The sequence below is a fragment of the Barbus barbus genome (assembly GCF_936440315.1).
Source record: "Barbus barbus genome assembly, chromosome: 3".
NCBI lineage: Eukaryota > Metazoa > Chordata > Actinopteri > Cypriniformes > Cyprinidae > Barbus > Barbus barbus.
The window spans coordinates 6250193-6266021 of record NC_136731.1 but is presented as its reverse complement, the minus strand read 5'-3'; the positions used below and the strand labels follow the sequence as shown (position 1 = coordinate 6266021).

Genomic DNA, 15829 nt, shown 5'->3' with positions numbered 1-15829 from the left:
AGTGATATTGTGAATGAAATAGAGTGGGGGTCAGCATATACTTAGTCACTGTACAAATCTGAGTGTGGGAATTGCTCTCCTTTTTTCTCCAGATAAAAAAAGTTAGTATTGAAAATACAGAAGAATTTGTAAAAATTAGTCTTGTTCTTGTTAACACTATTATTGAAGCAATAACGATTTATTTCATAAATGTTTATGCACCAAAGTTTTTTAGTATATTAACTAATGTCTTAAGACACGATTTTCATGATGGAGACGTCATTATTGGTGGAGATTGGAATTGTACAGTGTTGGTAATATTATTATTATTATTTATAGATGCTTTGTAATTGAGACTGAAGATTGTGAAATGTAGTAATGGATTATTATATGTTGTAAATAAAGGTGATTTCAAATCTCTCTCGCCCTCTTGCTCATTTGGATGAGCACTTTATGTGTATAGACAGACAGATATTTTTCACATAGCTATGAGAAGCGTTATGTGCTGTAGTAAAGCTTTAATCAGGATAAAACTGTATATTAAAAGCTATCTTAAGCAGTAGCATTTACAAATAACAGTGTATCTAAAAGTATGAGACAGCAACAATAAAATTAAAATAGAAAAATTCTGAAACGTCCTGTAAGAGGATATTCTCTGGGTCTCAATCGGGCTCAAATTGATAAGCATTATTGACGACGTCGTTGTTTACAATACAAGCGAAGCACATGCCACTGAGCTGAGAGACAGTTCAGCGAATCACAACACACCGAGTCAGCTAACCAATCTGAACCCATCGTGTATTTCTGAGGGAGGGGCTTCATAAAAACAGGAAATCATCAGAGCGTTCATAGGAGAAGGGAAAGAACGGTGTAGAATAAAGGTAAATTATGTGAAAAATAATGCCTTTTTTTAAAATGAAGTATTAACACACGTTAGACTGAACCCCTTAAACACAATCAAACCTAGAAAAAACCAACAACAGTCAATCACCCCTTTAAAGCAAAGTCTGTCTTTCACAGCTCTCGGCTCCATTTCTGAATGTGTTCAGCGTCAGTATCACTTTATAAATCAGATGAAGACCTGGACTGAAGCTCAGAGATACTGCAAAGAGAAGTACACAGATCTGGCCGCAGTTGACAACATGAACGACATGAACGAGCTGAATAATATTGTGAATGATGGAGGCTTTCAGTTTGTCTGGATTGGGCTGCAGAAGACGGGTCGTGATGAATGGCAGTGGTCTTCAGGTGAACCTGTGCTCTATCTGAACTGGGAACGTACACAATCAGAAGGCAGAGATTATTGTGCTATGATGTTAAATGGACAATGGCATGATTTCCCATGTAGTAAGACCCAGCATTTCATCTGCAATAACAGTGAGTACAAACACTTAATGTAATAATGATTCATTTAGCAAAAGACACTTCATATGACAAATTTAAACATGACAACAGTAAATGCTATCCATTAGTGTAAATTAAATAATAATAATAATAAATAACGAAAGCATAATAACCTCACTCTCACACTTTTATCTGCTTTTATTCAGCATGTGTCCATATTACAAACTGTAATGGTACAAATTACTTACCGTTAAAGCTATTCAATTATAAACTCAACTATAAGCTCATCACATTGTTTTTAAATGATCTTTTTTTATTATAAGTTTTTGAGAGATACTTGAGCATTGTTTCTGTTTTTCTTAAAGCGAACACAGGACTGGTCTTCGTCAAACAGCAGATGAATTGGAGAGACGCTCGGAGTTACTGCAGACAGAATCACATTGATCTCGTCAGTGTGAGAAACCAGAATGAGAGTCAACAGGTTCAGAAGATCATTAGTGATAATAATTTATCTGGATCATATGTCTGGGTCGGTCTGTTCAGAGTCAGAGACTCATGGCAGTGGTCAGATCAGAGTAAATCCTCATTCAGATACTGGGACACCGATCAACCTAACATTAATGTACATGATCAAAACTGTACAGTGATCAAACATGACTCTCAGGGACTATGGCATGACATCTCTTGCACCAGTCAGTATCCTTTTGTGTGTCATGAAGGTGAGTAGATCCTCACAAAACACACACAATCCATCCATCAATCACCTCCAGATCTCTTAAAGTTCTCACTACATGTCTGACATGACAAATTCATCCATAGTGATTGTTCTGCGTGCTGTTTTTGATCAGTCTCTCTCTAGTTTCTGCTTGTGGTTTGTTTGGTTTCCAGATAAACTGATTGTGATCAGAGAGAATATGACGTGGTCTGAAGCTCTGAGATACTGCAGACAGAATCATATGGATCTGGTCTCGGTTCATTCAGAAGAGATGCAGCGTCGTGTGATGAACATGGTTAACCCTCTGGGCCCTGAGGGTGTTTTGGGGACCTGGAGAACTTTCGACATGCCCTGACATTTGTGCTTTTTTCAGTTGCTTATATAAATATAAATGGCTAAAGTCTAATAACACTGTAAACAGCACAAACAGGGCTACAATAATATGTTAGCAGCATTTATGTACATGATTGTGTTTTTGAGAAAACAACGTTTATGCGTGGTTAGTGAAAAACTAACATTTTGAAGTCACTGAAATAAGACCATAAAACACATACAGAACAACTGATCACAAGACTTTTGATAACCAGATCTTGCAGGCTAGAATATTTACTTCACAATTATGTGAAAATCATCTTGTTTATTTGCTCACAGAAAACAATACATTGATTTAAATTTTTAAAGACATGTTTTGTGATCGAGAGCCAGTATGCGAGGGAGTGGTAATAGTCTTGAATAGTAAGTGGTTCTCACCTGAGAGACAAAGGGCCCTCCCCTAAAGGTGCTAATGGCCCATCAGTGTGACTGCGACTGAGGCAGGTAAGAGAGAGAGTGTGAGGAGACTGAAAAAATGGGTTTCTTAAATGATTTGTATTTTATTTACAACACAGTATAATCAAAACATACATAATGAAGGTCAAAGACACATTATTGTGCACTGATCTAACCACAGAGATGTGAACAGACTTTGACATGTTCCTGCAACAGATTCTTCTGTTGAAGTTGAACTTCTGATGTTAGAGACTGAAAGTCAGCAGGATTCATCATCTGTGGTGCAGGTGTCTGATTCAATAAAATACAAACAACCAAAAAAAGAGAAAAAACATTTGTGAGCATGTTTATATCAGGAGCATCTCTATATATATTTTATATAGGTTTTGTAGTCATAGACTCATTCATGCTTTGTATTATCGTTAAAAAAAAACATTTTATATCTGAGAAACTAATTATTATTGTTTAGCACGTTATTAAAATCTATTTTTGAACAGAGTAGGCTATTAATCATAAACATGTTCTAAACATACTTAGACTCGTAGCATTCATCATGTTACAATGTACTCTCATATTACTTTTATTGTTTTATACTCGCGCCGTAAGAAATTTAAATACAATGAATTGCCCATCATATTCACAATGTTTTACTGGATTTCAAACATTTTAGTCAGGAATTATAGTCATCCTGAACATCATGTATGATTTTATAGTATAAAAGATATGATTCTGCAGTCATAGACTCTGTACTATAAAAGGATATACTTCGTACTATAAAACATATATTTTATATCTGAGAACTAATTGTTATCGTTTAGCACGTTATTAAAATATATTTGTGAACAGATTATTAATAATAAACATGGTCTAAACATTCTGAGATGCGTAGCATTTATCGTGTTGTAATTTGGGAACAACCCAACTAGTAATGTGTTCAAGTTTATGTCACAATAACACATTAACTAATGCAGAAAATAAACATTACTTACTCATCAGATCGATTTTGAGGGAAATCCAGCCTTTACTCAGCGCTCTTCTTCCAGAAAGTAACAGCAGCAGCGATGAACTTCACTGGCGCTTTGTTTATGCTCCGCGCGCGCGCGTCACGTGGTTATTTACATGTGAAGGCGAGGGGGCGGGATCTCATTAAAAATAATGAGTTAGACGGGACAGACTGGACATCGTGTTGGTTTTATACGGATTACTTCATCACAGAATATTTGTTTTCGATATGACATACTTCATTTGAAAGAAGACACTTCAAGCTTCCTATAGAGATAACTCTCATGTGTCTGTGTTGAGTATTCGCTGAGTTACACTTCATTTTAGTGACGCATTTCTGAAAACAGATCGCGGAGACGGAGAAGACCGAGAGCGCACGCTGTTTGTTTTCTTTATTCTTCAAACGCACAAAGTTTAGTTGTTATTATGAGTGAATACAAATAAAAGAAGACCCCTTACAGATTCGAATGGTGTATTGCTCTTATCTGAACGATCAAAAATGGCAGAGTAATTCAAGCTCATTTCTGCCTCATCAGGAAAATCTGCCCCAAAACGCGTATTCGCGTTTGTCGGGCTCAGAGGGTTAAACGGGCGTCTACTGCAGCGCTGTGGTTGGGTTTACGTCACTCCTGCACTGTGGGCATCTGGTTCTGGGTGAGTGGAGAGACTGTGTGCTATCAGAACTGGGCTCCAGGTAACGGCACATCAGAGGAGGACTGTGAAGTCGCAGTGAGATCTGGAGCAGCTCAGTCTGGAGGAGATCAGCGCTGGATCAGCCGTCCTGAACACGACAAACTCAACTTCATCTGCAGCAGATATTAAGAGTGAATGGATACACAGACCTCGCATTTAAGATAACAAATGTATGTATGTTTTCTGTTGATGTACTATCTGTCTGTTCATTCCATTTTAAGAGCCTCTCCGGTCAGAACTGCTTTTTTAGATGCTTTCCACATGTACTTTCTGTTATTTATTAACTGCAAAATTATGAGACATTCATCTGCCAATTAAATTTAATGAGGAGTCATATGGGCATCAAATTCACTCATTGTCAGAGAAATCTTTGTACAGTTTTCTTTCAGTTTCATCATGAGATGAATGTTTGCTCTTATCAATGTACAATTCAATTCATTAATGTAACTGAAAAGTATGTTTTTTTCTCACTATTATTTGTGTCTTAGAAGAGACAAATCTAGTTTATTTATTTTTTAAATGGCAGAAGTAAAGGTTGGGTATAAAATATTGTGTCTTCGATCCCATCCAGGCAAAAATGAGAACCATGAGATGAGCTGATGTTCTTATAGAAATAACTGTAAATGAGTGTACTGTATTATAGCACCACCTAGAGACATGCAGGTGTCTGTACACTAGTCTGAATATACTTTTTTTCTGATGTTCTTACCATTTTAGACCAGAATGAGAAAGGGGGTTCTTTATTCCTTTTTGTTTTTGTTTTTCAAAAGCCTCTTAATAATTGATTTCACGCCCCCCTAAAACAGCTCATTCAAACACACCCCCACATGTCTACGTCACGATGTGGAAATATTTGCGTAATGCCGCCCAAATGTTCAGCAAAGAAAGAAGGTGTGGTTTCAGTAACTGCAGTAGTGTTGATGAAGCCATGTCAGGGAGACACTGTGTGTTTCTAGGTGAAAGCAAAAGCACTTAATCTACTTTCGGAAGATTACTTACAACAGAACAGCAACACATTTTATGGACGACCGCTTCATGAACCTAGAGAGGAGGTAATTCTGACTTCTGAATTAGAGACTGTATGTTTTGTTATTAGTTTAAGTATTTGTTATTGACTGTGTGTGTGTCTGACATCGTGTGTGTGTGTGTGTGTGTGTGTGAGAGAGAGAGAGAGAGAGAGTCACAGCGCAGCGTCGTGTGTGTGTGTGTGAGAGAGAGGGAGAAACAGTCACACAATCGCTGCTTGTGTGCAAACACAAAACCTTTTTTAAACGTTGCAATCATCACAGAATCTTGAAAATAAATACATAAATAAAACAGCATGAAGAGAGCAGAAAAGACAGTGAGAGAACATTCCCCAAGTCAGTTTTTCTTCGTTTGTGTTTATTCTGTTTGGATAGTGTGACTACATTGGAATTGATTAAAGATAATTTCATTTTCAACAACCAGTATCTCAGATCACATTTCAGAGCTCCAGACCCTATATCGGTTATGCAGGCAAAAATACTAAACAAAACATTCCATCTCTACTATTTATGAAAAGATGATGAAAAGAGGACAGAAGCATGCTGAACTTGATTAGTGTTTGCTCTTAATGTCAGTAAAAGAGCTGTTCAATAATAGCACTTTAAAAAAGAAAGATGAAGAATAAATGACAAAACATGCAATATAACTGCCCTTTTCATCTGTTTATGAGAGCATATACAGCAGAACTGTCCTCATCATTAAATAACTCGAAGTAGTACTATTCAAACGATCTTTATGAAGAGAGAAAGAGGGAGAAGGTGAAAGGAACGAAAGAGAATGTGAGAGAAAGGAGGAATAAGAAGAGGTTGGGTACACTCCTGAAGTTGGAGTGGGATATTGAATTCAATTCAACAAATCCAGGTGGGTTGGTGTGTGTTTTAGACTGGATCCAGTCCTGGTACTGAGAGACTCTGGTGTACACACCAGGATATTGTGCTTTAGCACAGTCTTTACCAGCACTCACAATTCCAGACTGAATCCACCGGGAACCGTTCCAATTGACCATTGGACCTCCAGAGTCTCCCTGTATTGACAAACATTCAACATTTATAACTCTGACAATACACCACAAACAGCTGTTGTAGACATAAGTAATAATAGTGTTAGGGTGATCATACGTGCTGTTTTTATGGGACACGTCCTGGCCAGGATTTCTGAATTGCCTAAAATATCCAGGTTTAGGCTTTTTTTATTCCTTCTTTATTTTAGGCAATATAGAAATCCTGGCCAGGATATGTCCCATAAAATGCACAAATGTTCACCCTAAATAGTGTAGCCCTATGGTAAAAGTGTGCAGGATATGTGAAAATAGCATATTTTCTTAGTGACGCATGCTGTTTACAATAACGATAGACCCTATTAACATTATGTAAATATAAAGCATTTCATAACATTATGAAAATAGCATTTTCTTTGCAATTAGTGTAAATAATAGATTAAACAGGTGATATTTATACTGAGAGCAAATAGTGGCAGATATCTGCACATCAGTATTGTAATACATTAGACTCCCTGATTTAATTAATATGGAAATATAAAAAAAATAATAATAATAATGATAAAAAAAAAAAAATGAAATGATACTCTAAATAAAAACAATTGTCTCGGGGTAGGAAGAGTGCAATGCAATCTGCGATCTCGTGCAGACAGTTGCTGGCGCTCACGAAAGCATGGAATCGCTTTCGAAATCGATCACGTTTCTGCAAGGAAGAGCGAGGAGGGGAAGGGGGCACAGTAACTCGTTTGGGGGGCGCTGCTTACAGGTAATATATTCATTGACAAAATTGAACAAAAGCAGACAATATTGTGTCTAAAATATTGCAGAATATTAGCTTCCTATTTATTATTTATTAAACTGTTGTATAAAATCAGTGTCATACTCGTGCTATTAGAGACACAATCATCACTGATCTGATACTGCTTAGGGACAGTGCACCCTAAAATGAAAATTCTGTTATTGATTACTCAACCTCATGTTGTTCCAAACCAGTAAGACCTTCGTTCATCTTCAGAACACAAATTAAGATATTTTTGATGAAATCCAAGAGCTCTCTGATCCTCTATAGACAGCAACACAACTGCATTTTAACACAATTTCATACAAAATATCTTAAATTGTGTTCTGAGGAACAACGAAGCATTTAAGGGTTTGGAACGACATGGGGGTAAGTAATTAATGACAAAATTTTCATTTTGGGGTGGAGTAACCTTTAACCATTATCATATAATTTATATTTCTCTATCATAATCATAAATACACTACTTTGTAGCACAAAACATTTTAACAGTTTACAATACATTGTTATTCTTCTAATAATTTACCAATAGCTAATAAATCTGAAGTCTCGTACATTCATAAATAATAGCTTACTTCCACGTTGCAAAATAGGGTGGATAGAGAGGCTTTTGGAATCCCTATAAATAATGTTTTATAAAAAATAAATAAATACTGTGATGGCTGATTTGTAAATTATACCACCAAAAGATTCTCTGACGTTTATTCTTTTTTGTATATGTCAGTCAATTTTGATTGTGAAGAAGCCAAGTATGACTTATTTTATTTAACTTATCTGAATCATGTTCATGAATGTTTTGTGTGATCACATAGCTAATGCAATAAATACTATAAAACTGGGGTGTGGTGTCATGATTGTGTGATTGGGTCTGCGGGGATTTGGGTGGGACTTTGATACCTCAGCTCCAGCTCAATATCACTACTGTGCTGACTCTGGCTTTAGTGTGTGTGTGGGTGTGCAGGCCAAATCTCCACAGAAGATGTGCATAAACACTATGTTAAAGACTGTGTCTTAAGAACTAATTTGTCTAACTAGCAGTTAATCAAGTCAAGTCACCTTTATTTATTTTTATAATGCTTTATACAATACAGTTAGTTTATACCACAGTTAATCAGGCTTACGTTTTTTATTCAAATTAGACCTATCTACATTTTTATGTAATTGACTTTAAAACGTTATGACCAGTCCTGCAGAAAATATTACATGACCAACTTTTAAGACTAGTCTAAGCAGTTTTTGCTACTGACCACATGTGTATCATCAAAAAGCAGTCTTAGTGTATGAGTTAATGATCAGTGCAGTAAAGACAGGCTTAATTAAGCAACTAGATTGGCACGTCTCAAACTTTAAAGTTTGAAAAGTAACGAGTAGTGTTTTGTAAACTGATTTGGATTAAAAAGGGTTCAAATGAATTACTGATGTCTTACCCGACATGCATCTTTTCCTCCCTGATTTAACAATCCAGCACAAATCATATTTCTTGTGATGATTTTGATCCCTTTATAAGCATTATTACAGTCACTGTTGCTCACAACTGGTATCTTCACCTCCTGCAGTACATTGGAAATATTGGTGCCTGTGACACAGATCAGAGGACAGATTTTGTGGCTTTTAGTTCTAGGTTATTGAGGTATGCAGTATTGTTTACAGTATTCAGTTAACTGGCAAGCAAATGTTCAGCCACCTTCATAATGTAGTCTGCCCCATCCAGTGACCCAGCTCTCTGTACCTGCAGCAAATGTACTATTAGCATTGGCCAGACAGATTGGTCTAATGCTATAAGTGAAATTTGTGGAGTTGGAGAGCTGGATCAGGGCTATGTCGTTGTCAAGAGTATTACTGTCATAGTTAGGATGGATGAAGATTTTACTCGCTTTCCTGTACGTCTCATGTGGGTTTGACCCAGATTGTTTCAAACGACCAAAGTACATCACAATGTCAGATGGAATGATGCTGTAAATAGAGAGAGTCTGCTGTAATCCCACTATTATCAATATAAAACTGTATCTTTAAACCTGAAACTTCATACTTCTCGAAGCAGTGAGCTGCAGATAAAACCCAGTCTTTAGTGATGAGAGTCCCGCCACAGTGATGGCCATAGCCGACAACATAAATGCTGACCTGCCACGGCCAATCCCCTACCATCGTATCGTGCCCGCCAACAATCCTGGGCCTGTCTCTAAGAGGGGCTTGACCACATTCTGATGAGAGAAAGCAAGACGTGACATTTCCTTCTTAAAATGCCTCAGATAGATACAGAGGACACATTCTGTGTCACATTATGATAACTTACCATCTGACTGGCAGAGGGAATCTGTGTAGGTAGACAAAGACAAAGTAAGTAGACAATCCTCCAGACAGAGCTAGTTTGTGTGGCTCACAACCACTCTTATGTGTATTAGCAGCAGGCTTACATTGTGTTTTCACACTGACTGTGTGTCTGCTACACAATAAATCATTACTAGATTCAGCGATTTGGAGAAAAGATGGAGCAGCCAAACCCCAAATAGTAGCTATATTAAAGAAATGTAATCTGTATTTGAGAGTTACTGAATATAAAATAAATGAGCCTGTCTTTGTGAACCTTTTCAAACAATATGTGAGTAGTTTATATTTTACATTGCTTCATAACAATTTGGGTACAATAAATTCTTTAATATCATCACTTTTTTCAAGTATTATTAAAGTCATCAAATCTATAAATAACATAAATAAAAGTATAGTATTTATGAAGTGACCAAAAACCTCATACATAAAATTTATTTGTTTATCTACAAAACCAATTTCAAGCAATTTGAACTGTAAGTCTTCAGATCAGTCAAGAAAAACATAAATTAAGTGTGTTTACAAAGGTTCTTAGGAATTAAATGGCTTGTAAGTTATTTAACAATTGAAGCAAACATCATTAAATTTACATCTAACTTTGTCATGTTGTAGGCTTCTTGTAAGATCTTACCTGCTACGTAGAGAAGTATGACTCCAGCAACACTCAAAGAGATGTTGAACTTCATCCTTCTGTTCTGCTCTGATCCGACTGAGGTCTCTTCACTTTCAGGTTTCTGATGAGATGGAAAGCAAAAACCACTGCATTTATCAAGAGTTCTCTGTCTCCACCTCAACACTACGTTCATCTCGGCCTCAAACAAAACAAAAAAACTTATTCAAATGTTTATTCTGAGATTTCACTTATCACTCGGTTACAGAGAGCACAAAATGAAGAAGGTCAGGTTCAACATTCTTTAACTCATTCCCCGCCAGCATTTTTGGTAATTTTTTACTAAATTTATCATGGCTCTCAGCATATTTTGTTGTATGAATATCTTAACATGCAATACATCAAAATAAAGAACAGAGCCTCTACCTTTAAACAGGGTTCCCACTCTTTCATGAACACCAGAATCAAGGACTTTTTAAATCACCATTTATTTTATATCAAGCACCTGTCAAATTCACACCCCAGCATATGTAGTGTCATGACAGACCTTACACTTAACATTTACACGAATTTCTGAGTAATAATGTTTCATAAATTTATACCGTTTTGAGCAGTCGTGTTCAAAGGAATTTTATTAAATAAAAAATTGTGTTAACTGTATGCATTATGTGTCAAAGCCACAAGACGTGTTAATTATATAGGCTACACAGACAGATGTTGTGCTGACTGAGTTAAGAGTTTAGGAAAATTGTTAAGAAAAAGTACTGAAAAAATTGTTATAGCTATCTTAAATTGTAAATACTAATGCAAATGAGGGTAATTAATGGCATGCAACTGTCACGAGGCCGGACTGCAGGTCTGCCCTTCCCCACCAGAGGTCGCCATCTCCCTTCCTTCCGGACTCCACTCACAGGATTACACGCATACACCTGTTTCATTGCACACACCTGGCTAATCATTACACCCACAGCTGATCCCCATCACCACGGACTATATAGCTTCCACCTTCTCACCACTCTGTGTGCTTTCATTATATGTTGTTACCCGTGATTCATGTCCTGCTTCCGTTTCTGAGTTCTGCTTATGTTATGGTTTCTGTTTATTGTGCCGTGTTGGCCTTTGTGTTAGTTTGTTTTATTAAAGACACCTCCTTGCATTCTTGGACCCAGACCTCGTTTCTGTAACGCTCTGTGTCGTGACAGAATGAAAGCACCAAAGATGGGTCCAGCGGGGAGGTTATTGAACATGCGCCAGGGGGATCGGAGCGTGGAGGATTACTCCAAGGAGTTCATCGGGTTGGCTAGGCAGTCGACCGTTGAGAAGGAGTGTCTGGTGGTCTTTTTCTGGAGTGGTCTAGCTGAGCCGCTCAGGTCCCGAGCACCATACTGGGACCCTGAGGAGTCGTTGGATGGTTACATCGACAGGATTCTTCAGGTGAGCGGCTCAGCCTTCAGGGTGGAGTTAGCGGCGGAGATGTCGGCGGGGCACGCTCGCAGCGCTCCCGAGGCAGCGGTGGCCGTGCACAGCGCTCCCGAGGCGGCGGTGGCCGCTCTCTATCCCCCAGAGGTGGCCGAGAATGCCGCAGCGGCGCCCACTGTGGAGGCTGAGTATGCCACGGTATCCCGCTCCCGGAAACAGAGGAAGAGACGGAAGAAGGCTTCCGTCTCACAAGGCCAGGAGGCCTCCCAAGAGCTCACTGCTGGCCAGGAGGCCGTGTTAGAGCCACTCAAGCTCCTCGCCCTGCCGGCGCCACCCGTGCTCCTCGCCCTGCCGGCGCCACCCGTGCTCCTCGCCCTGCCGGCGCCACCCAGACTCCTCGCCCTGCCGGCGCCACCCAGACTCCTCGCCCTGCCGGCTCCACTCGAGCTCCTTACCATGCCAGAGGCCATTCCTGAACTCACTGTCTGCCCTGTCACGGCCACAGAGACCGTTCCTGAGCTCTCTGTCTGCCCTGTCACAGCCACAGAGACCGTTCCTGAGCTCACTGTCTGCCCTGTTACGGCCACAGAGGCCGTTCCTGAACTCACTGTCTGCCCTGTCACGGCCATAGAGGCCTTTCTTAAACTCACTGCCTGGTTTGTCCCTCCGGCCCCACCCTGGCTGGGCCCTAGGGTTCCTGTTGGGCTGGAGCCCCCCTGGTCCGTTCCTCCAGACCCGCCCTGGCTTCCTGCGCTGCCTCCATCTCCAGACCCTCTGCCCCCACACGGACCTGGCCCGCCATCCCTCCCCCTGTTCACTGTTTCACCCCCCTCCGGACTGTTGGATCTTGGGGAACGTCTGGAAGCCGTTCCTTTAAGGTGGGGTACTGTCACGAGGCCGGACTGCAGGTCTGCCCTTCCCCACCAGAGGTCGCCATCTCCCTTCCTTCCGGACTCCACTCACAGGATTACACGCATACACCTGTTTCATTGCACACACCTGGTTAATCATTACACCCACAGCTGATCCCCATCACCACGGACTATATAGCTTCCACCTTCTCACCACTCTGTGTGCTTTCATTATGTTGTTACCCGTGATTCATGTCCTGCTTCCGTTTCTGAGTTCTGCTTATGTTATGTTTTGGTTTCTGTTTATTGTGCCGTGTTGGCCTTTGTGTTAGTTTGTTTTATTAAAGACACCTCCCTGCATTCTTGGACCCAGACCTCGTTTCTGTAACGCTCTGTGTCGTGACAGCAACAGGTAATAAAATAAGTGAGCATGGTGATAGGCAGGCAGGAAAACAAGCTCAAAACGTTACTGTGCCATGGACATGCCATCACCGCTTTTAACTAAAGTCGATTTTGTCCCCACTACTTTCTCAAAGACTTTTGGGACAATAGTCTACGTAAAGCAATCAATGAGCAAATTTCCATAACCACTGAAATGATTTAAATTTCAGTCTGTTCCTCCAACAAAAGATTATTGTTTAGTAAAAAGATCTTATAAAATTCAATGATTTCATATAGCTATTTTTATATGTTACAGATCGTGTAATAACATAAATTATAGTGAATAGGCCAATTATACTGGTCAAATCTTTCAAAAGCAATTTCAAATATGAATCCTTTATAATTGGGCATCAGAGAAGATACTGTATGTGAAACACCTAGTCGCTCTCAAACACAGAAACACACACACGTGCCCATCAATTTTTCTTCATCTAGAAGCACAGCATTTCATCTTCATTCACAGTGACACTGGAACAGAGAATGTATTCATTCAGACTGATGGAACTGAACAAGACTCATTCATTTAATTTGAATAGAGTGAATGGATGTATTCTAACAAGTAATAAGAAAACCGAGCAGCAGTCAGTGAGATGTGAGACTCACTGCTTTACTTAAATTAAAACCGTACAAGCTACTTTAGATCTGTACTTCAGTTGTATAATGTTTTTTTTTTTTTGCTGATATAGTGTTTCAGAGGCCTAACACAAAGAAAATATATTTCCAAATATATGAATGATCATTATATTAAATGATATAACAATATATTGAATGATACATAAGGAAATATAGTTTTATATTTAACAATAATTTACTCTACAATATACATGTTTCATATTTTACAATATAGCTAGTTTACAAATCTTATTTACCAATCTTATTCCTAATCACAGATTCTACTCTTCAGCATGATCGGATCCCCAAAAACTTATACATACCAGAAACCCTTTTACATTTCAAAATAATATAACATTAAACACTAACAGATGTCCCCCTATATTAATATTGATATTAATATAATTATTATTACTAATATAATAATATCAATATTATTAATATTGAGCAAAAACACATGGGTAACTCTTAAATTTACTATTTTTACTATCCAGTCAGAAGCAAAGCATGCTGGGAACTAGAAATCTGCTGTAACTCATTCAGTGAATGTGTGTATATGTGTGTATATACATTCACATTTATGTGAGAACAATCTACAGTATGTGCAATATATACTCAAAGGATCAAACGTTATGAATATTAGATTTATCTTTGTCCTCATTTCTAAATATATACGTATATATCAATATATAGCCATATATTGTCAATGCATATATTGCTGTATAGTGAAAAATATAGGCACTAGTTTCCAGTATATGGAAATGTATTATGCAAGATATTGCATTATATTTTGCAGTGTATTCCTATACATTTTTGTTCCATAAGGGAGTTTGGTTTTATCTTAGCACAGGTAAAGGTGATTTGAAATCTCACTACATTCCAGAAATTCCAGAACATTTTAATTTTTTAAGTGAAAAAGGTGCTGGTGCCTCTTCTTTATCAGTCTATAGACAAATGAAGCAGTTTCTATGAGGCCAGCAATCATAATTCTTGAGGTATCTTAACTGGAAAGAGACAGAGTGAGAGAAAGACAAACTGAGTGATATTAAATCTGATAATATTGAGGGTGTGTAGAGTTTTTATAGCAGAAATTCATTCGTGAGTCAGAATCAAACTCTCAGTAAAGCTGATCTACAAAAGCACGTTTTTGTTTGTTTGCTTGTTTAAATCTTTATTTGCTCATTTGTAAAGAATCCGTCAAATAATCTCCACTAAAAGCAGAATCTCTAGAGCTCCATATCATTATAATCCTGAAGATGAACTTGTGCAGCTTCATCCACTTTTACAAGCGACACAAATCACTAAATGTGTTCAAGGTTAAAGATCGGATTTGACTCGACAGAGAAAAACTACAATAATATGAACTTATATCAGAAGCTGATAATGAACTTACCTTAGTGTGATGTTTATGACCGTTTTTAAGTCTTCAAAACTTCCGAATTTTCCTGTCGAGTTTACTTTCAGTTTCGCTTCAGAGGAGTGAAGAATTTGCATACGTGGAAAACCTCTTTTTCTTCTTCTGTGATTTTGTTTTCTTCTATGATGTTAAGCTGCTTTATGATCCTCAGAAACATGATCATGATGTTCGTTCTCTTAAAGCTGCACAGATGTATTTTAATGACTGTATTCTGTCTGATTGGACTGGACCCATCACTAGTCATAGACATAGACATTTACCACTAGTAATATGGAAAACCAGAAATAATTATTAACTATGCTGATATGCTTATGAACAAGCATAATGTGAAAAGCACTGTATGTTTTGCTTCTGTGTTTGAGTTTCTCTGCGGTTCATGAACGAGGGACTCTGCATTCATCTCATTCTTTTGAGGATAATAAAGTCAGAATGACAGCAGGAATTTGTCAGACATAATTCAGAAAAATTTAGTGTTTAAATAACCACACATACAGAGATAAATATGCTTGTCTGTATTATTATTTAGTTGATTGTTAGAGACTCTAGGAGCATGAACCGCTGTGATCTGTTTCTTACTAAACACATGATCTGCTCGTTTACTAAACACTTAACCGCTCATCAGGTCAGACGACTAACTAGTCAAAGTCTCTCGCCCATCAGCTTACCAGGAAATATTAGTTTCTTCAGCGTACTTGTTCAGTCTTGTCTGGATGAAGACGAGAGAGGAACTATAAGCAGATCTTTCTGGATTGAGCTCAGAAATACAACAATAAACCTGAATGCAGGTCTCTATATCATCTAGTTTCTTCAGTAGAGAACAACATCCAGCAC

General features: G+C 38.2%; 2 protein-coding genes across 2 annotated transcripts; one reads left to right on the top strand and one right to left on the bottom strand.

Moving 5' to 3' along the window:
* Nucleotides 1-249: 249 nt before the first annotated feature.
* On the top strand, nucleotides 250-4630 carry LOC306858175 (macrophage mannose receptor 1-like; the record flags this gene model as incomplete). The annotated part of the gene is made up of 5 exons (XM_079398581.1): nucleotides 250-289; nucleotides 1000-1356; nucleotides 1689-2042; nucleotides 2212-2333; nucleotides 4391-4630. The coding sequence occupies 5 exons, from the start codon at nucleotides 250-252 to the stop codon at nucleotides 4628-4630; spliced, it is 1113 nt and encodes a 370-aa protein (XP_079254707.1).
* Nucleotides 4631-5827: 1197 nt separating this feature from the next.
* Nucleotides 5828-15062, bottom strand: LOC306850556 (trypsin-like). The gene is made up of 7 exons (XM_079386240.1): nucleotides 14975-15062; nucleotides 10280-10382; nucleotides 9617-9637; nucleotides 9353-9524; nucleotides 9008-9276; nucleotides 8751-8899; nucleotides 5828-6551 (listed from the first exon to the last, which is right to left on the bottom strand). The coding sequence occupies exons 2-7, from the start codon at nucleotides 10332-10334 to the stop codon at nucleotides 6261-6263; spliced, it is 957 nt and encodes a 318-aa protein (XP_079242366.1). The 5' UTR covers nucleotides 10335-10382; nucleotides 14975-15062; the 3' UTR covers nucleotides 5828-6260.
* Between the last annotated feature and the right edge of the window lie 767 nt (nucleotides 15063-15829).